Raw genomic sequence first — 23,089 nt, 5'->3', positions numbered from 1 at the left:
AGGATGCTTCAGTATAAATATGACCAATCATGGCTTTGCTGTTCTTGAGAAGAAGATTTTTAAAGAGTTTTCCTATATATTCCAATGTAAAACTTTGTTCGCCCATTGTGGCCCCACCCTACCTCCGAGGGTCATGATTTGAACAAACTTGAATCTACACTACCTGAGGATGCTTCAGTATAAATATGACCAATCATGGCTTTGCTGTTCTTGAGAAGAATATTTTTAAAGAGTTTTCCTATATATTCCTATGTAAAACTTTGATCGCCCATTGTGGCCCCACCCTACCCCCGGGGGTCATGATTTGAACAAACTTGAATCTACACTACCTGAGAATGCTTCCATATAAATATGACCAATCATGGCTTTGCTGTTCTTGAGAAGAAGATTTTTAAAGAGTTTTCCTATATATTCCTATGTAAAACTTTGATCGCTCATTGTGGCCCCACCCTACCCCCGGGGGTCATGATTTGAACAAACTTGAATCTACACTACCTGAGAATGCTTCCATATAAATATGACCAATCATGGCTTTGCTGTTCTTGAGAAGAAGATTTTTAAAGAGTTTTCCTATATATTCCTATGTAAAACTTTGATCGCTCATTGTGGCCCCACCCTACCCCCGGGGGTCATGATTTGAACAAACTTGAATCTACACTACCTGAGGATGCTTCCATATAAGTTTCATATTTTCAAGCACAGTGGTTCTTGAGAAGAAGATTTTTAAATGATGCCATTAATTTTTCATGAATTCATGATTATCTCCCCTTGGAAGAAGGCGTGGTCCTTTATTTGAACAAACTTGAATCCCCTTCACCCAAGGATACTCTGTGCCAAGTTTGGTTGAAATTGGCCCAGTAGTTCTGGAGAAGAAGATGAAATTGTGAAAAGTTTACAGACAACGGACAAATTTTGATCAGAAAAGCTCACTTGAGCCTTCGGCTCAGGTGAGCTAAAAAGTTGATGCACACCGCACAAATGGCCATCGCATAAGTTCTTTGAGCTTTCGGCTCAGAAGAGCTAAAAATTTAAGTTATCTTAATTAACCCATATTAACTTGTTAAAATTAAGTAAAAATTTAAGTTACCATAATTTACCCAAATTAATTAACTTATATTTTGCATGAGCACTTTAAACAATTGATCATTAGTAAGATCCCCTGATTATTAACAAGACAATTTAAGGTCAAATAAAATAAAAATAAATACATTCAATAAATTCAAAAATACTTTTGAAGGAATTTACATGTAGATGAAAATTAACAGTAAAATCTAGCATGTAACTTCACTGAAATATAAAATAATGCACTTGCAGGGAACATTGACTATATTGAACATTTTCAAAAAAAAAAAAAATCATTAGAATCAGTTGATATTCTTCCCAAGATGTACTACCTCAAAACTGAAAGCAAACTGATTTTAAAACATTCCTAAATTCATAACACTTGATGAACTTTGTAGGCAAAGATATTCTGAGCTTAATCTAGAGATTTATGTAGTAACTTTCTAACTTAACAGCTACATGTAGGTTCCAAGAAGAATTTTTTAACTTTCAAATTTCAAAAACACATGAAACATAAGAGATACAATAAATAAGGTCGCAAACTTGAAAATACCCCCCCCCCCCCAAATATATATATATATATATAAAATAATTTAATTAGTTACCCAAAATTCAAATCATTCAAATCAGTAACAGAAAATAAACAAATCATCACGCATAATATATCTTTTAAAAATTCATCTCTCTTGCTGATTGTGGTACTTTAACCTTCTTTCACATTAAACCTTAACATAGCTCAGCTCTTAATTGATTTACAGACAAAATAAAATATACTTTAATAAGGAGAACAAGAATGGAAATGATTAACTTGAATTCAATTCAACACTGTAAAATAAACAACTGAATCATAAATAACATACTATAGTCTTCACATGGTTTCCATATAAAACCTTCATCTGAAAATAGTGATTAACCCTAAACTTTAATTGTAAATTCAAATTTTAACATATCTCTTTTCAAATTTAACCATTACATAAAATATTTCTCATTTACCAGACTTTATAAATTTATGTTCAAACAGTTTTACTAAACCTGAAGTTTTTTCTCTTTTATTGTTTAATCATGCAGAATTGCCATTAAGAATGGTTGAATGATCACAAAGATTACTAGATGCATGATTCCTATTACACAGGACAGTCAGGCCCATAGGAACTGGGGGAGGGTGGATGAGGGGGTAATGCCTTCCTCCCCTCCTGATATTTTGCTGATTTAGAGTATTCCTATAGAAAACAGTTACATACTTTATGGATTTGATCCCTAAAAAATTATGTATGATTTTTTTTTTTTTTTGGTTTCTCAAGGAATTTTAGATAGGTTCATGTAACTAGTGCTTCTCAAAACTGAATTTTTGGGGTGTGTCCCTCATGTCTCCCTCCAATAATTTTGCTGACACAAATTATTCTATAGAAAACAAAGCTACTTTATGGATTTGAGCCCTCAAATAATGTATGATCTTTTATTTTCTTGCTTCTCAAGGAATTTATGTGTGGTACATATAACAAGTGCCTTTCTAAATTGAATCTCCTTTGTATACCCCTCCCCCTTCAAATTTGCTTCCTATAAGCCTGTTACACCCTAACCAGATGCTATCACTAAAAATGTAATGTTTTTTACTTCATTTCTGTGGATAAATAGACAAAAAATGGACAGCAAAATGCAAGAATTATATACAGGTACTAGTTGAATCTTCATTCCAAACTAGTCTTACTACTTAACCCTCATGCATGGGTCTTTAGTTCATTTCAGAGCTCTAGTTATCAAATATACAGGAAATCTAATTTCTATGCCAATGGCTTAGTATTACCTCACAGAATAGTGTACAACATGTACTAGTTGTTTATAATCCTTAGGATTTAATACAAAATGATTAAATAATAAGCTATATTAAAACAATCATGGACAAAACAAATTTTACAAAACTTCTTCTTGATGAATAATATATCAACATATATATGAAAAGGCAAAGACTCAGAAGTAATTGATATTAAGATACATTTGTCAATTGCATCATTATAAGCCCTTTAACAGACATCAAAGATAGAGGTCACATGCTGTATCTTAAGCAAGTATATGTAGTTTAGTATGTATTTCAATATGCATCATCCATGCAAACTTGCTTGGTTATGGCTTCTTAAGAATAAAACTGCTCCAAAAAAAATTGAACATGTTTATCAATTGGGAAAATATGGGTCAAATGCAGCATCAATTAATGGTCTGGCAGTCTGCTTTCTAGATCAACATCATTGCAAGATTGATCAAGGTAGGGCTTACAGTTATTTAGGTTAAGAATGACTCCCAAATTTTTAACCTTTCTCAGCATATATTCATTTAGGAAATAAAGGTTAGATGCATTGCATTTGATATAAAGCATCTGATTCCCTAAATGCATCCTTTATGCAAATTTGATCTAGTTAGGGCTTACAGATATTAGAAAATGAACCTGCTCCAAAAACCTTCTCACTGAACAAAAAAATCATTTAATGAAGGTTATATATATGCAGCATCTGAAGTAAGTCTGGTAGTGCATCTCATTCTTGCATGTCTGGTTGGGAACATTTCATAGTACAGACCCTGAAACGTGCTACTACCCCAAAAAAGCGTGTGACTTTCGTGCGCTTTTCGTTTCGTGCAAACCGTGTAGCGTTTCGTGTAAACCGTGCAGCGTTTCGTGCAAACCGTGTAGCGTTTAGTGTAAACCGTGCAGCGTTTCGTGTAAGCTCCAAATCGTTTCGTGCAAACCGTGTAGCGAGCGTGAGAGAAGCGTGTGAGAAACGTGCGACTTTCGTGTAAGAACCGTGTGAGAAACGTGCGACTTTCGTGCAAGAATCATGTGAGAAACGTGTAGGATTCATTCGGAAGTCATTTTATTTTATTTTATTTTAAATATAGCTATTGATGGATTAACATGTCATTCTGTGTTGTTTGTAACTAATATTATTCGGATATATCATACCGGTGGTATTTTAAGAAAAAAAAAAATACGGAAACAACAAAATAAAATTACTCGGTAATGTATTACATATTTGTTTTTTTTTTTTTTTTTTAATTTAAATAAAGATGGAAAGAAAATGTGTTAAAAGTAATTAATTATATGCACATCAATGTTAATGCATTTGATTCAATACTGGTCTTGTCCTTTTCATTCATTTATTAGAATCTCTTCATCATTTTATAATTATGGCATATAGAAATTATAAGAAGATATGGGTGATTAATACAAAATAATAGATAGATAAGGCAGGCGTGAAAAATAAAACACAAAATTTAGTGCGTTGCTAAAAATGTGGAGTATGGGAATTCTAGGTCGGGGAACACAATTAATTTTTTTTTTCTTTATAAACGAAGATAATTTTCTTATATTACAAGATTGTGATACAAATAATTTTGAAACGATGAGTCATTTATAGTCTTTTTATGCATAGCATTGGTTGATTAATAATTGTTATATAAAGGAATCATAATTCACATGCATCAGCAAATATAGGGTTAAATATTTCCGGGGGGGGGGGGGGGGGGGGGGGGGTGTTCAATGAAAACACAAACTTAGAGTTTTTGTTAACACGTTTTTATGAATAATTTTCTTTTTGAAGATGCCCGATGCACCTCTTAAAAATATTTTGAATCTTCTTTACACTTCCAACAAGTGATCAAGGTCATTTACAACAGCGGTCACGGGCTCCGCGTGCCGGGAACTGAAAATGTGTTCTGCTACATATATTAGCTCTTGTCAATCATGGCTAAGATGACAACCGACATTAATTCATGAATTAAATTGTTTTATTAGTATTTAATTGGTACAAATAAATACCCGGGGATTTTATTTCTTAAATTTAACCGATTCTCTGTACACAGTGAATTAATTTGCCAGTGTATTCGTGAATAAAAAATTATAAAGAAATAAATACGGAATAATTATGCATTAGTTGTTTTATTAATCACGCAGTTCTAGAGCATAATTATTTAGTTTTTGGTCATTGGACATGTATACATGTATATTGAATGTATCGTTAAGAGCCGCGACTATTGATTACATTTTTTTTTGGCTGGACGGGGTTTGAAATCAAGGATTTTACAAGGTGGTGGATATATTGTTTTTATTTGATAAACCCAATGCCTCAAAAGAGAACTAAAGAATTACAATACCTATCCCCCGGCTTCTCTACCATATAAAATTTTATGATAAATTAAAGTTCAACTCTGTAATGAAACGATATATTAACCATTCTGAATAAAGTGCATTTAATGAGTTACATATATCGGGTGCCGCTGGAGATATGGATATCTTTTTTTTTTTTTTAGAACGAGCATTTGTCTCTATAATAATTTTTTTTCCAATGATATACTTACTGAAACAAGTGCCCGTTATATTTAGCCAGGTACAGAAGTAAGATCTCGGTAATCTACCCCTCCCCCCCTTTTCACGCACAATGTTCATGTTTGATGCAGTGTACTTATTACCTTTGCAACTTATAAGCAGAACCTAATTTAATCAAATAAAATTTTTTATTTACTAAATTAAATAATGAATAAATCAATAATTAAAAAAAGAAAGGAAAAGAAAATCAATCCGTTTACAGAAATCATACACAATTTAATCCTTTTTTTTTTTTTTTTCAAATCAATAACTGAGTTTATTTGTCAGTAATAAAAACGACTTTTTAATATCAAACTATAACTGTAAAAACATTGAATGCTGTAAAAGATTATGAATTACAAATATTTTTTTTTCAGTGCGTAATTTAGATTCTAATAAAAAAGGTTTGAACATAGACGATGATAGGCATTTCACCGGACGGGTCACAGACTCAATGACAACTATTAATTAATTACATCTGAACATTGAGTATTTTATCTGTTAATATAGTATTGGTGTAGCGAGGTTTAATCTTATTCAGAATGATTGCAATTCTTAACTAATCTTTGATTAGTCCGTAATAATTTAAATAAAGTCCGAGAGATTCCGAATAGAAAATCCAGATCGAGGCTAAAGCGTGCGAGAATCGTGTACAAAGCGTGTGAGAAACATGTACAAAGCGTTTCGTGCAGGCTTTTGTGTAAACCGTGCAGCCTTTCGTGCAAAGCGTTTCGTGTAAACCGTGTAGCGTTTCGTGCAAACCGTGTAGCGTTTCGTGTAGACCGTGCAGCGTTTCGTGTAAACCGTGTAGCGAGCGTGTACCGTTCGTGCAGCGAGCGTGTGGGGTAGTAGCACGTTTCAGGGTCTGTAGCATTGGGAAATGAACTTTCTCCATAACCTTTAACCTTGGACCCTGACAGAGATGCTGACATTAGGGGTGTAGCAGAACCTTTCCTGACTTGTCAACATTAGTTAAAAGAGCATTTTTCTATATACAGTACCAATTCTGTTACCTAGTCTGGAAGCAACAACTAGTATATTGTTTTTTATAATGCATCATTATAATAATTATAACAGAAAACATTGCAGACAAAGCTAAAGTCTACAACTATTGGTAGAACATATACACAGAAGGAAGTTTGAATGGACTACTGCCAGGCAATGAACCATGCAGAACCCCTGAAACTGGTTACCTTTCTCAGATGCAGCTTTTGGTTCAGTCTTTTCAATGTGGACTGCAAAGTACTACTTTAGTCAAATATATGTGCCTTTTAACTAATTAACTAAAGATATCCTGTTTATCTTGATAAATATTTTGTTGGTTTATCAATATGTATGATGTTACTCTTTTTCTTTTATTAAACATGAAACCTAAGATCTTCTCTATGTTCACACAGAAACTAATTAAGGTATCAGTAAACCTGAACCAGCTTCAAACTATTAATAAATCAAATTTAGCCTCTATCTCAATTCTTCAATTAAGTTTGAACATTAAAAATATGATCTGTCAAAGCATAATTGATTTAAAGTAATAGTAAGGAGAAAAATATTTTTTCCTTCACATCTACATGTAAGCAGTGTAACTTTTTTGGCAGGCAAATTAAATCAAACACTCCCTCAGCCTATAAATAAAGCATTCTCACTTACTCTGTATAACTATTACAAAAGAAGCATTTATTAATTCTTTAACTTGTAAAACAATGTAAAATATATGTAGAGTATACTTAACCATGTTGCTTTAATCATGTTTGAGATTTTTATTCTATAAAGGACAAGGTGTGGTAAGGGCTGATTTTTGCCCTTTATTTGATCTTTAAATCAGAACACAGTTAAAATTGTGATAGTATGCTCGTTTTAAAATCAACTTAAATTTTGATTTGAATGATACACAAAGACTACAAGAGGGTTACAAAGTAGAACATTTTATCGAATTTCCTCAATTCTGATGGAATTTTGTAAAATTTGAGATTTTTTTCAACTTCAGGAAACAGAGTGTGCAAGTTTGCATGCCTGAAATTTTTATACAGAAGATGTATCACATACTTTTACAAGAAATATATAAATTTGGTAGATAGGCAAGCTTGTGCTTTAAAATTGATGAAAATGCAAATAAAATGAGAAAATTTGAAATTAACTACATTTGTTACCTCCCTTTGACCTCTGTGTATCCTATTTCTTAAAGTCAGTACTTATTTTATAGCAGGGATGACAACAGGTGTTTGATTATGAACTATTGCATTGTTCTAGGAGACCCCTAAAACCTGGGGCCAAAAAGGGGTTTTAGCCTATCTTGTCCTTTACATCCAAGCTGTGTAGAATCTGATTTTAGTTGTTCAAGTTTATCTTAAACATATGCCATATCAATGCATTTTTCTTTTATCAATATAATTAGAAAATGCAGTATAGGTATTAACATTTTTGTAGGTAAGATAATAAGATGACAGATATCTAGTTTATTCTACATATACATGTACAATGTTTATTACCTGGGCCATCAATACCAAGCTCTGTCCATTTCTGTGCCCATTCTTTCTGGTCTTTTTCTGGCCTCTGTAAATATGCAGGAAATAACTAAAGGTACTGTAAGCAACCTCACAAAATTATACACCCTCACACTGCAATTTTTTAAAGTATCATATGCAGTTTTCTAAATGTGACCTTGAACTTAAAAAAAAGACCCATCCTATGGCCTTAGGTAATCCTTGAGTGATATACATGTATAGACATTCAATGTTTCTCCTCTATGGAACCTGATATGAATTTAACACTTTTTCTGCCAGTGACCTTGAAATTATCGCTTGACCTTGGTCAAAGTTATGGCAAACCTTCAATTCACAAATAATCTTCTTTTGAAGTTGGAAATTCCAATACTTATCTATTAGAGAGATATGAACTGGACACATCAGAAATTAATAATTACATTTTCCATTAAAATTTTATTATTATAGGTTATTTTCTCATTTTGTATAAGTTCTCTAAATTCAAGACTATTACCTTTCTAGCAAGTGGTATATTCAGTTCTGTACACATGCTGTTCAAGCTCTTTAGAATTCTCTTTTCCCATCCTTGCTATAATAAAGACAACTTGCTCTCTTTATATTCAGACTGACTCCATATGCAATATCACTCCTCAGTCTAAATACTAGCTACATGTAGTTAGTCCTCAGTGTATATCTGTGATTTCTGACACTCTAAAGTATTAACTCAACAGCACTGAGTTTAAGTAGTATATGTGTCTTTCTACTGTCTTCAGTATGTGGAATTAATACTATACGTTTTGTATATACATGTAATTGTGGTAAGCATTTACATACCAGTACATGTACATGTACTTATAAAAACTGAAAACTCCTTATACATCCTCTAGTATTAAGAAAAAAAGTTAAAAATATATACATTATTTTAATTAATCTACAATGTTTAAAATACATGTACTTTTTTGGAATTGGAGAATGCTGACCTAAACAAAATGATAACTTAAAGTACCTGTGCTTTTCTGAGATACACTAGTGGTTCTTTCAAATGTTCAGCTGGTGGGTTTGGATACTGAAGTTTTGGATGTGTTTGGAGGAACCTGTATATTGCATTCCTAAGTTTCCTGTCCCAGCCTAAAATGTAAATAGAATTAAAAATTATAATGAACAACTAAAATTATTAAAATATAAACAATAAAACTGTTACTGCAAACAATCAAATAATGAATTCATGGTTACAGCAAAGTGAATTTTAATGCCCTTAGTTTAAAAACATATGAACTTACTGGATATTAGGAATTACATTTATACTGAATCACAATTATTCAATCCCTGCACTTTGCTATAAGCATGCTTTACTGTACATGTACGTATAATCAAACACAAACCACAGCTAGAGGAAATATTAGCTTTCAGTGTCAGGTAAGATACGTAATTCAAAAACAGATATATCTCTGTACATGTGGATTTTTTTTTAAAAAAACATTTTCATCTAATTTGATATTTATTGCAAAGATTTTTATTAATAGATAAGCAAAATTTAAGCATCATCAATACATGCACAATATATCCCCTTTTGATTGAGTATTTAAACCTTATAAAATATTGATCATAGTTACTCATGAATGTTGGTGAATGGGTATGAAAAACTAGACCATGTCTGGATTTTGCTTTTCAAAATTTTCTGAGTAAAGGACAGATGATACAGATTTTTGTCAAAAATTATGAAAATAATAACTTAAGTCATTTTCATATAAGTAAAATGAATAGTTTACGTACCCCATAGATTTTTGATTTTTCATTCAAAGTTTCACAATAATGTGATTTAAAGTGACAAAAAAACTTTATAGATTAATAAGATGATTGCAGAATGGTAGAATTTTGAACATCATAGAAAGTGTACAATTTCTTAATATTTTAAAAATTTAATATTTAATCATTTGCAACCCAAATAGGTCCAAAAATATATACCACCAGGCATCCATTTTTTGCTAATATCATCTGTCTTTAACATGTTTATATGCCAATTGTTATCTACTAAGTAACTTTTCATAAAAAAAATTAGATATCTTTTACTCTACTAAAAGTTTTCTAAGAAAAATAAATTGAAAGATTACCAGAGTTTACAAGACCATTTAAAACTCCTTTTTTAAGTTCAGACAACCTCAGGGTAGGTTTTGCTATTTCTACCTGAAATAAAAAAGTAAAAAACTTCAAATTTGTATTTCATTAAACAACCATTATTCCTAAACAAAGTAATTGTGTTTTTAGATTTTTTTCCCTGCATTACAGCAAGCTCTAATGACAACGCCCAAGTGAAGAGAAAATTTGGACTTTGCACATTGATCCAAATGAATTTTTTTCCACAGTAACCTCTGGACCCACGTTTTTAATCCTTTCAGGGTTTGACATTAACTTTTGTGAGTACTAGACCAGTCGGGCTTCTACCCATAGTTTTTACTAGTCCTGACCATAAAATCACTATAGCCCTGACCAAACTTGCAAATTTACTTCTTATAACCTGCTAATTTTAATAAAGTAAGTTTTGAAACCATACTTAATCTGTTAATAAAGACATCGTCTCTTGCATGTGTCAAGATATATTTTGAAGACTTTTCCATAGGTCGCAGCCAATTAAGTTGTGTTCAGCAGGACATGCGAACATTGTAAACCTTAAAGAACATTCAACAAACCTAAATAAAATAATTACCCTAAATATAAATAAGTTAATTAAAGAATACATTATTCAGTAAAGTTTCGACCACAACTTGTCTATTGCAGCCGAGGCTTATAAAAATAGCGATTGTGTATGCAGGAAAATTTTCCTTTACAGAGCAATGTGTTTACAATCGGACAAATAAGGAAATTTCTTTAAAAGTTTTTAGAATATTTATTTGAAAGACTGAAACAAGGGTTAAACATTTATTTAATCCACACGACCAGTCGGTCTAGTTCACGTACATTGTACACAACCGGACCACTCATTTACTAGACTGAGTTTGTAGGACATGCCTTAGTGTCAAACCCTGCCTTTGCAAATTGCATCTCGCCACAAACTATGTTCTCGCAGTAACAACAAAGTTCAACAAAAAATAAGCTCACCTTGATTTAATGGAAATTGCAGATAAATGGTAGATTAAACGTGATGTCAGAGTCTTAAGACATACCAAATGTCATGTGTGGTTTGATGAGATGGATCTAATTTAAAACTGAATAAGTATCTGCGCTCGCCCTAACGGTCGCACTGTCAACATATTACTCTCTTTTGAGAAGAGTGAAAAGGCATAGCCTACATCATGCCTAAAACAAAACCTACATAATGACATGTTAACAATATAACTTGCAATGCATATCAAAACTATTACCTGTGCAGCAAATTGGAGGTCGGTGTAGATTTTGGACGTTTTTAACTCGTCTATTAGATTCTGAATGTAGGCCTTGGAAAAATTCGGATCCCCCATCTTGAGTCCTTAGCAACTACCGCTATCCTACCATTCTTGCACCGAGTTATCACGCCTAAGCAATACTAAAAATAGCAGATGTTAAAAGGTTAATAATGTATACAACTGGATGCTTTTTTCCTTCAAAACAATGCCCAGAGAAGGCAAGATGTTTTCGTCTCTTTCTTTTTGGCCCTAAGAGAAATATACTATTTCTAACTCCATCAGCAGAAGAGTTCTTAATATCGTAAAAAAGATCCTAACCGGTAATGTATCCGGAATAATAACTGGACGTCTTTTGATAATTTAAATTAGAACGGATAATAGACTTTACATCATTTTCCCCCCATACTCCATGATAAAGCTGATTTTAAAAATATTTGAAAATAACCTATTCAAAATGTAAATTTAAAATGAATCTAAGAGTGACCGTAACGTGCACTATAAAGAACACCCAATATGACAGTTACTAGTATATTCAACACGTTGCCATTGACTCAGGACCCCTGGTGTTGTGAGGATGTACAATATTCGCTGTTAGCATTAGTTAAATCAGTGAGGTATTTATTAGTTAATATTTATGTAAAGGGTCAACCACTTGATTTGAGGGGAGGGGGGGGGGGGCTAGCTGGCAGATTTTGGTAATAAATAATCTGTTCTTGAAAAATTGAAATTAAATAATCTGTCCTCAACTGACAAGAAAAAAAATTATCTGTCCTTGACTAGTGCTACTTAACCCCCCACCCCACACCATAAAATAGAGTTTTTGGAGTTTCCTTTTTTTCTGCTTGTCGAACTTTTTTCAGTGAAGAAGAAAATAAATAATCTGTCTTTGATCATCTTGAAAATAAATAATCTGTCCCTACTGGCATGAAAATAAATAATCTGACTCAAAAAATAAAGAGGAAAAAAATCTTTTAAAAATCTGAAAATCAGCTGAACCAATTAAGGTGATTCAGGTGAGCGTTTGTGGTCCATGGGCCTCTATTTTTTTCTTTTTTTAGGGGAGGGGATTTGGGATGGGTGGGGGCTAAATTTCTTAAGTACCGGTAACTATATACAGTGTACTATACTAACTGCATGTATAAATCTATTGATTATTCAGTAGGTATTATTAAATTAATTTAGACAACAAAAAAATTAAGGGTGGTAATATTACTTGCTCCATCTTGAGTTTTGGCTATGCAGGAACATTTTAATTCTCTACTTTGAAGATCAGAACATTTGAGCCATCTGAATTTTATTTAAGAATTTAAAAAAAAAAAACATTAATACCAAGATTCTGAAGTTGTTGTTGCTCTTTGCTTATGTCTTTTTATGATTTTAAACAAGTTTAGTTTGTCTATCAAACAATGCCATATATAGCTGATGCAGTCTGATTAAAAGCAACCCCCACTTCTATCGTCATCAGGGTTCCTGGTGACAATAGAAGAAAGGGGGTTGGTTTTAATCAGACTGTGGCTGATGCTATCCAGCAAGAAGAATGTACCGTTGTCATATATAGTGATACTTCTCCCATTGTGAGGCCTCCCCTAGGAAGACTGGCTATATAGCTTGTCTTCCGCTCTGGAAAAGAGGCATATTAGTGCCTATATAAAGACTCTTCCTCTCTGACCAAAATAGTGCGGCTTTCCCTCTTTTTCCTTGGTTTGGATTTTTTTCGACCATGCTGTTGAAGCTTATGTGTTTGCATGAGGATCCTTTTTATACGTATAAGTCATTTGTTTCTATATATGTACATGTATATGCTTTCTACAACCAACAGAGATGGAGATAAAATTTTAATGAAATGTATTGCAACAGACAGCTGGGAGATTAATCAAGATTTTTCAATCAAAAGTTATACATGTCTTATCATTTAAGTTTATCGAAATCATGTCTTTAAATATTAAGCATATTTCTCATTTTATATACATGTACCATTGCAGGTTTTGATACTCGTTTAAAATTAAGGACCTTCTTTCCATCAATACACATATAATTGGATACATTGTGTCATAGTCTCTAAGGTATAGGTTAAAATTGACTCAACAACACAATCTAAATGCACTTATTGATAATTAAAGAATAGTATAACTTGTTGGTTTGTGACGAATGATTTATTGAATGAAAGCAAATAAATATTGCATGTCAATATATACATATACCATCACAATGTATAAATATAAATTTTTGAAAACAGAATACAATTACAATCTATATATTATAGCAATATGATTTTTTTTCATAGAAAGGTGAAATCTAAACAAAGATTTACTTTCATAATACAACAATTTAAATCATCACAGAAGTTTGCAAACTCCATATTTTCATTTACTGTTGGAAAAGTATTTTTACCTAAAATAATTGCAATCTCTTCATGAGATTTAAAGTTGTGTACCTACAAGTATTGAATTCTTTGAATGCTGTGAAAGGGAAAATACTATTTAATTAATGTCTAGCTGCTATACCTGGCAATTAATTAACCAAAAAAAGATTAATACATAATAATGACATTCGATCCTTTAAACAAAGGATAAGATAGGCTAAGAACCCTTTTTGATCCCTGATTTAGAGTGTCTCTAAGAATAAAGCAACAGTACATCATCAAAAATCTGTTGTCATCCCTGAAATGAGTATTGATTCTCTGTTATAGGATACACAGAGGATACACAGAGGTCACAGGAAGTTCACAAAATATTTCATTTTTCCAAATTTTGCCCATTTTTATTACCGGTATATCTTTCATAAATTTTTAAAGCCCATTTTGTTTCAGGAAACACACAGCACATTAACGTGCCTATCTTCTAAATTTATTTATTTCATGCACTAGTGTCAGATGCACCCTGTGTATAAAAATCTCATATAGGCAAACTTATACATTATAAAGTATCTAAAATTTGACAAAATTCCACCAGGATTGAAGAAATTGGGTAAAATATCCTACTTTGTCATGCTCTTGTGGTCTCCATATACCTACACTTTGAATAAAAAAAAAAGTGCTGGGTTTAAAACAAGCATCTATATCTAAAGTTCTTAATTGCAAAACTATCACAATGTTGACTGTGTTTTGTTTTTGTTTATTTTATATGAAATGAAGGGCAAAATCCAGCCATTACCATACCTTGTCCTATTATATATGTATATGTGTTATAATTAAGTTAATGAGGGACTAAATAACAATCAGGGAAATAATGACTTTAAAAAAAGTTGTCTCAAATATATGTACAACCAGTGCAAAACAAAATATACAAATTTACTTCTTCAATTATCACGCTGAAAATTCAAGTTTAAAGAAGTCTTCAATTCAGTAGCTAAATATTACATGTATTTATTACAATAGAGCATTCAAAAGAAAAACATGATCAACAATGTTTCAAAAAAAAAAATTATCACATTGAAAATCTTCATGTGTACATATGTATGTGTGTTTAACGAAACACTTCAAATCAATAACAGAATATTAGAATATTCCATAAACTTTGAACTTATCAAATTTATTTTCAACAACCATGACAATTCAAGTCATATGATTTAAAGAAAATCCCAAACATTAGAAAGCTTTTGAAGAGGCATTTGCTTTCTTTTTTTTTTATAAACAAAAATTTAATTTGATGAAATTGCTTTGCAATATTTTAAGAATAACCAGTTGCCATCAGTTTTACATCAAATGCCCCTTTCAATCATGCAAATTACAAAATAGTATCATTATTGATTGCGGTTGTAAATATTTAAAATGAATGCAGAGTGAAAATTTATAGCATTTTCATTTTTACAAAATTTAGTTACATGATGTATAGATGTTGTCAAAAAAAACCACGAAACTAGAAGCACCACACATAGAAGCAGAATAAAACCATCAAATAGTCAAAATACATACATGAAACTCAATCAATTAAAAAAAAAAACAAGATGAATGAGGAATACTGGTAGTTGCCATTAATGTTTTAGTTCCTTCTGTCTATAGAGATGTAGAGATGTAAAAATCATGTTTTATCCTTTTGTCTAGAGACAAACTGCACATTTAAGACAACCTCAGAATAATTTTTCATCACAGAAATCATGCAGAATTAGAAAAATACTTCAAACTGTATGGTTTTGTATTCATTTTAAATATGCATCTCACAAAAAGAAAAAAAAAGAGAATATGAAAATGTACATATAAAAAATGAGGTAAATACAGCTAGTAATAACATGAAAATTACATCTACATGTATTTCCATTAGAATACAAATATCATCATTATACATGTACATGTAAGCCGTAAACCTTTGATTAGAATCCCAGATAAATAATATTTATCCCATGTGAGATTCACTTATCTCCCCCTGCCAGACTGGCCAGACACCCACAGAAACAGATACAACAACAGGAGGTGCCCAGGAGTATATAAGTAGCTGTGGTCAGCCAGAAGGCATAGTCATACAGTGTAGGATTGCAGTAGTTGTGATGCCCTGGAATTGTGCTGTATGAGTCATATGTTCTGTAGATCACAACATTCCCTGTCAAAATATATAGTGTTATAGATCACCTACATATATAGGACTTGAATGAATAGTATATTAACATAACTGAAGAGAATTTCTCAAAATGATTTCTTAAAACTAAAAAGTTTAGTCAAGTAATAGCTTTATACTTTGTTAATTATGGAGATGAGACACAATTTTTACTTTGATTAGAAAATAATTTAATTTTGATTGTTACATTTAAACTTTGTATAATTTGAAGTCATTTTTAAGGTTAATCATCTTTTTTTTCTTACACTTTGCGGTTTATAAAGCGTAAACTGCCCCAACCCAGTTTATACCGTATAAAATGGGTAGCTATTAAATTCACTTATTAAGTAATTCCAAAAACTGCATCATAAGCTGAAACTCGATTTGAATGTTCTTCACTCATAGACTTATTTTTGTTTTCCCCTTGTACCATGTATTACAAACCATAAAATTATGCTAAGTGAATGTACATTTAAAATATCTGAAAAGCTTTCTTGGGAATATGTAAATATATTTGTTTATTAATAGTTTTCCATTTACTGTTTCTGCCTTTACTTACCAAAAATAAACCAAACCAATAGGAAACAGTTCAACATTGAATCGAACTTTGTGGTTTTCACATTATCATCTTCTGCATTTTCTCTGTCATTTTTCACTTTCTGACACAGACTTGAAAAATTCTTGACAATTCCAACAGATCCAGCAACAACCAGATACAATGGAATGAGCCACTCAGCAGGGCAGTCATGAAAGTATAAGCTGCCTACAAAAATAATATTTCAAAGTCAATATTTATTAAACGAGTTAGGTAAGGAAAAGCTTTAATTCTCTCTCTCTCTCACACTCATTTCACTTGATTATTTCTCATCAGGGCCTGATTTTCTACAGTTTGCCCAAGACTAAGGTTAATGCTCACTAAATAATACACACAGCTTTATAATTTCTCAGAAGTTTTATCAAGGAGACTTATTAAATTAAGTTTTACCTTGCAAAAAATGGTACCACTGAGGCCATGTTTAAATAAATGTTTGCTTGTCCTTTCCCGACTCAGGATTTAAAAATTGGGTTGGTAAGTAGGGGGAAATTTCTTTTTGGATTCAAAAAACACTTGCAAATATGTTAAAATAGTTATTAATGCTTTGAGAAATAAATTTAAAAAAATATTTTCTGGAGATTAAAAAAAGTTTTGAGTCGGAACATTTTGAGTCAGTTGGCTGGGGGAGGGCAAACAAACTTTTTTTTAGCAACCCCAGATTTCTAATATTTTCTTTTTAATCCTTTTAATTTCATTTATTGCCAAAGTGAACACACTTACCCATGACAATCATGGAGATTGGTATGGCCAGTATAATTCCAAGACAAATGGTACAACCCACTGACGGGAAAAAAAATCAGTTAATATGATCACTTGCATTTGTTTTCATTAATTCTTATTCAGATCTTGTAACACATAATCAACTGACATGTTTTACATATTATCACAATTATATGAATAAAAATTATAAACTTGAAAATTTTAAAAGGTGGTCAAAGGTTAATTTCAGGGAAAAAGGAGTAAGATTTAAAATTAATGCAATTTTTAGTAGGTCCATAATGCAGATTAATATTGATGAAAATAATTTTTTTTCACAAAGATTAAAGAGGAAGTCATGAACTTTGAAAAGTGGTATCAAAATATTTCATCATAGTGTATATTTACATTTGAATCGGAAACCAAAAAAGAACAAGAGGCCCAAGGGCCTTAACGGTCACCTGAGTATAATACAATTTAAAAGTTAAATACACTGATAGATGAAGCATTGTTGCCCTAACCCCCCCCCCCCCCTCCTCAAGAACCCCAAAAACTGAGGCCATATATTTAAAAATTTTGGAAGAGGCATCCTTGTCTATCATAATCATGCACTTAGTTTGTTTAAATAATCTCCAGTATCAGAGAAGAAGATTTTCAAAGAATCAATGCATTTTCACAATATAATCAATACAGCCCCACCCTAACACCAGAACCCCTGACCCTGGGGCCATGAAATTCACAATTTTTGAAAAGGCATCCTTATGCATCATAACCATGCACTTAGTTTGTTTAAATAGTCTCCAGTAGCAGAAAAGAAGATTTTCAAAGAATCAATGCATTTTCACTATATAATCAATACAGCCCCACCCTAACACCAGAACCCCTGACCCTGGGGCCATGAAATTCCCAATTTTTGAAAAGGCATCCTTATGCATCATAACCATGCACTTAGTTTGTTTAAATAATACCCACGAGCAGAGAAGAAGATTTTCAAAGAATTAAAGCATTTTCACTATATAATCAATAGAGCCCCGCCCTAACACCAGAACCCCTGACCCTGGGGCCATGAATTTCACAATTCTGGAAGAGGTCCACCTCCTCATCATAACTATGTACTTAGTTACTTTATTAAATATCCAGGAGCAAAGAAGAAGATTTTCAAAGAATTAATGCACTTTCACTATATAATTTATACAGCCCTGCCCTAACACCAGAACCCCTTACCATGGGGCCAGGAATTTCACAATTCTGGAAGAGGCACTCTTGCTCATCATAACTATGTACTTAGTTACTTTATTAAATATCCAGGAGCAAAGAAGAAGATTTTCAAAGAATTAATGCATTTTCACTATATAATTTATACAGCCCTGCCCTAACACCAGAACCCCTGACCCTGGGGCCATGAATTTCACAATTCTGGAAGAGGCACTCTTGCTCATCATAACTATGTACTTAGTAACTTTATTTAATACCCAGGAGCAGAGAAGAAGATTTTCAAAGAATTAATGCACTTTCACTATATGATCTATATAGCCCCACCCTGGGGCCAGAACCCCCTTACCCTGGGGTCATGAATTTCACAATTTTGGAAGATGCACTCTTGCTCATCATAACTATGTACTTAGTAACTTTATTTAATACCCAGGAGCAGAGAGGAAGATTTTCAAAGAATTAATGCACTTTCACTATATGATCTATATAGCCCCACCCTGGGGCCAGAACCCCCTTACCCTGGGGCCATGATTTTCACAATTTTGGAAGAGGCACTCTTGCTCATCATAACTATGTACTTAGTAACTTTATTTAATACCCAGGAGCAGAGAAGAAGATTTTCAAAGAAATAATGCATTTTCACTATATAATCAATAGAGCCCCGCCCTAACACCAGAACCCCAGACCCTGGGGCCATGAATTTCACAATTTTGGAAGAGGCACTCTTGCTCATCATAACTATGTACTTAGTAACTTTATTTAATACCCAGGAGCAGAGAAGACGATTTTCAAAGAATTAATGCACTTTCACTATATGATCTATATAGCCCCACCCTGGAGCCAGAACCCCTGACCCTGGGGCCATGAATTTCACAATTTTGGTAGAGGGCTCAATGCTTATTACAATCATGCCAACAGTTTGACTGCTTGATGTCCAGGAGTAAAGAAGAAGATTTTTAAAGATTGCATTATTTTTGGTGGTTTTAGTCCCACCCCTCAGGCCCCAGGGGGGGGGGGGGGGCAGGGACCATGAAATTCACAATTTTTGTTCTCCTTCACCCATAGATGCTATATACCAAATTTGGTTGAAATTGGTTGAGCGGTTCTAGAGAAGAAGTTAAAAATGTTCAAAAGTTAACGAGGTTCGCTCCTGAGCTTTTGAGCAGATTTTTATTTTAACCTATATTTAAAAAAATATGCGTAAAGTTTTAGTTCTTACAATAAGTTTGGATTCTACAATGCCAATTAAACTATATTCAGTTAAAACTCCATGATTAAATTCCATACCAAAAGCATTAAGTGAGGAACTATATTTTGTGGCGGAAGGTTTTTTTAGAAGAAAATGATCATTTTTTCTCTTTCGAAGTATTTAAAGTATGTTAAGTTTGGATTCCTATTTTTACATGCAGTCTGCACACAGAATTATTTTGAGCAGTGAACTGTTTTATACTGGTCCTAAATTATATATTTAATAAACTGTCATGAATTCAATCATCATATTTGATAAATAAATCAAATATATTGTGAAAATCAAGAAAAAAAAATAACCCTAATTTAAGCTCAAAATTAGCACTATTTTAGTAATATCTAAAAATTAACATCACAGACCCCACTTTTAACTTTCTTTTCTGAATATACAAGATACTTTTAACCATTCTTCTTAAATTCAGTAAAATGTCATTACTTTTAAATGAGTGTTTGCTTGTTAAATTTGTAATGCTAGCAAAATGAAATTTTTTGAGTGCAAAAAGGTCAAATAATTGAACGTGCGGAGTAATTAAAAAAAATTTTTCGTTGTCAAAAATTTTAATGGGTCTATTCAAGATGAAATAAGACTGTGTTTGTTCCCATAACTTATTTGAATAAAAAATATCGGAGGAAAAACTTTAAAAAATGATTTATGTGGAAGACGTTTTTACAGTGCAAAAAGGTCAAACTAAATGCTCTGTAGCGCAAAAAGAAGCGCATTGACTCCAATTTTTGGTTTTGATTTTTAATTAAGCTATATGTATAAATTCTAAAAATATACTTGATAAAAAATTCTCATTACTTTTGATGTCAGGATCCAACCTCCTTAATGCACGACGGACGACAACGGACAAAAACAGATAGCAATAGGTCACCTGAGTGACTCAGGTGACATAAAAAAAAATTATGGACAGCTAGTTATCATGCAGCTTATATTCTTACTTTTTTTCAATTTCAAGATCATTATTAGATAAATGTAAAATTACATGTATTCATGAAGAAGATATGTAAATGTACATATACTGAATATAATTTACCAAACATGCAGTTTGAACTTTGAAAATGATAATAATAGGTCACCTAAAATCAAACAAATGAAAAAAGCTATACAAAATTAATAGACTGACTGTCAAATAGTGTAAATTCTACTTTGTTATTTGGTCCAAAATAAATCTTAAAAAAAGGATAGTACACATATAAAATTTATATTCCCCACATTTTACCAAACCTAGAATTGATAAATTTGTGAATACTTACAAGTTCCCATGATAATTGTCAGGACTTTCTTGAAGAACTGTGGTTTGCTTTCTGATTGAAGCTGAGCTGCCTTGACACGTCCATACAGGGATTCATAGGATGGAGGGGGCTCTATCAATAAAAAAAAGTACCATGCATATAAATGGCCGTAGTACTATATACAAGTACTGCATTGAATATGCTTTCAGTTACATATAATCTATTAGGAGATATGTAAAACATTTACTTATCCTTCACCAACTAGAAAAGCACCTTTGTTCATGTAATATGAGTTTGTATTAATTTTAATAAGTATATGCACTGTTAATTATTCATGGAAGTAAAATCATGAAGCCATGCATACACTGACATTATATGACATACACAATAAAGAGGTAAACTAATGACCCTACCACTGGGTGTAGCTGTCTGACTCTCCGGGTCAGAGTATCTTGGAGGCTGGGCATCCAAACCTTTTATGGACTGATTCTCTCTGTTAGCTTGTTCATAAGAAGGAGGGGCACCAGGAGATGCCTGTCATAAATTATAAAAAAGGCTTGGAATATAATTGAGCATGTATGTAGATGTTTCTAACATGGACATTTTAGCTGATACCAGTCAACAAATTATTGCTCAATCATTTTATTAAAGTCAGTGTTTATGTTAACGCATATTTCTGTGTAATTTACACATTAAAATATTTTTTTACCCCCTAAAACATCACCCAAAGGGTCATTATGATGAAGAAAAAATATGAAAACAAATTTTAAAAATTGATTTCAATATCGTTGCCTTGATGGAACCAGTTTATTAATTTACAACTTTCTATGAATAAATTGTTGCTTTAATTTCAAAGTGGCAGTGACTGGAATCAGCATTTCAACGTCAACAATCTACCGGTATTAAATTTTTTGAACAATCTACCTAATTCTTAACAAAACCAGAAGTCTGAATAAAGAATATCGCATCTGACATCGGCATATTTATTTTAGCTTGGCTTTGTAAAAAAAGATATTTTGATGGTTAAAGAGGTGAGCAAGCTCAAATCATTAATAAACGGTTTTGCAAAACATTCAAACAGCTTTAAAATGTTCTCTTTTGATTGACATGTATTCCGCAAAACCAAATGACGGAATCATTTTAAAAAATGTGTAAATTAAAGAAGTACAATTATATTTTACTTTCATTTTTTATACATCAAATTATGATTTTAGAAAACAAAGCTAATATAAGAAATGAAAGCAAAACCAGAATATATTTTGACCCTCAAAATTTCCCTTTGACTCCCAAAAGTTTACTTCAAAGGGTCATAATGACCCTTGGTTTTCAAAATTAGCGGAAACACTGAAAGTATTCTAGGTACGGTGCTAGGAATATCCCTCATGGTAAAATTGGCTATAAAAGTGTACGGAGAACAATTTCATTCTAGTAATCACCACCTAAACCCTTTATCTATCCCAACTAATTCATTTTTAGGGGGATTCTACTTTTTTGTGGGGGATTCTTCTTCCTGTAGCGGGATTCTCCCGAAATCCCGGGATTCCTGATATTCCTAGCACCCTTCTAGGTATCATGATACTAAATGCTTGAGTTAGTCGTTTAATGCAGCAATTGCCAGGGAAATGTCTATTAATAATATTATTTTAAAATGCATAATGGAAATAATTAAAGCAGAAAAAATCTCGGAACAAAAAAGTTTTGTGACCCATTTGTACTTTTTATCTGATGTTTATATATACAAGCATAGTTTGAAGTTAGCTATCAGAAGGCCTACATGTGGATAATTATTTATTTGTCATAAATTTCTTTGGTAAAGTTGTATATTTCCATTAACCGACTTACCATCTTTTAAAGTGGAGTTAAGTAGCCTTAAAACTCTATAATTTCAAGGTAATTACGGTATAATTATACAGTTACTGAGCTAGGGATTTCCTCATTCCTTTTTCTATTTTTAGTTATTGATATTTAGAATAACGAGCCCGATGCAAACAAAACTCGGTTTCAGCATCTCCTGAACAGCTGCTGAAAGAAGTGAAAGAATTTGTAATCTGTGCAATTTAGGAGAAGTGGGTGATGAGTCCCATTATTTGTTCAGTTGTGTCTACTTTAAACAAGAAAGATATAACTTTTTACCCATTGATCTATGCAAGAACAGAAATATTATTAGTTTTTCTGATCCCATGAATATAGCCATGATAAATATGTTCTTATTGGACTGAGTAAATACTGTAAAATTGTCATGTCAGTTTTTTAAGCAATGAATACAACCATTATAATATTGTCTTCCAACACCTGTA

General features: G+C 32.2%; 2 protein-coding genes across 4 annotated transcripts in view; both read right to left on the bottom strand.

The window, feature by feature from the left end:
• The window catches only part of LOC133191940 (TBC1 domain family member 19-like), a 38,732-nt gene extending 27,223 nt beyond the window's left edge, over positions 1–11,509 (bottom strand). Inside the window, exons 1-6 of one of the 3 annotated variants that reach the window (XM_061327712.1) lie at positions 11,256–11,509; positions 10,008–10,080; positions 8,903–9,024; positions 8,411–8,485; positions 7,903–7,966; positions 6,610–6,651 (exon numbers count right to left, since the gene is read on the bottom strand). In XM_061327712.1, coding sequence (XP_061183696.1) covers positions 6,610–6,651; positions 7,903–7,966; positions 8,411–8,485; positions 8,903–9,024; positions 10,008–10,080; positions 11,256–11,351 — 472 coding nt within the window. In that variant the 5' untranslated portion in view covers positions 11,352–11,509. Of the gene's footprint in view, positions 1–1,922; positions 1,959–6,609; positions 6,652–7,902; positions 7,967–8,410; positions 8,486–8,902; positions 9,025–10,007; positions 10,081–11,255 lie in introns of all 3 variants that reach the window. The other 2 variants (XM_061327713.1, XM_061327714.1) reach the window with 2 other exon arrangements.
• A 4,097-nt stretch (positions 11,510–15,606) lies between these two features.
• On the bottom strand, positions 15,607–22,708 carry LOC133192572 (transmembrane protein 272-like). The gene is made up of 6 exons (XM_061328564.1): positions 22,635–22,708; positions 21,206–21,326; positions 20,814–20,924; positions 17,121–17,180; positions 16,365–16,568; positions 15,607–15,811 (listed from the first exon to the last, which is right to left on the bottom strand). The coding sequence occupies exons 1-6, from the start codon at positions 22,635–22,637 to the stop codon at positions 15,624–15,626; spliced, it is 687 nt and encodes a 228-aa protein (XP_061184548.1). The 5' UTR covers positions 22,638–22,708; the 3' UTR covers positions 15,607–15,623.
• Between the last annotated feature and the right edge of the window lie 381 nt (positions 22,709–23,089).

The sequence above is a fragment of the Saccostrea echinata genome, unplaced genomic scaffold, assembly GCF_033153115.1.
Source record: "Saccostrea echinata isolate AGI-Se365-2 ecotype Australia unplaced genomic scaffold, CSIRO_AGI_Sech_v1 ptg000025l, whole genome shotgun sequence".
In the NCBI taxonomy this organism is placed as follows: domain Eukaryota; kingdom Metazoa; phylum Mollusca; class Bivalvia; order Ostreida; family Ostreidae; genus Saccostrea; species Saccostrea echinata.
This window is presented reverse-complemented; position numbering and strand designations above follow the sequence as displayed.

Coding starts and splice junctions, on each gene's coding strand:
- LOC133192572 (XM_061328564.1), bottom strand. Junction 16,569..17,120: donor AATCTCCATGATTGTCATGG/GTAAGTGTGTTC, acceptor TTATTTTTGTAG/GCAGCTTATACTTTCATGAC. Junction 15,812..16,364: donor ATTGGTTTGGTTTATTTTTG/GTAAGTAAAGGC, acceptor ATATTTTGACAG/GGAATGTTGTGATCTACAGA.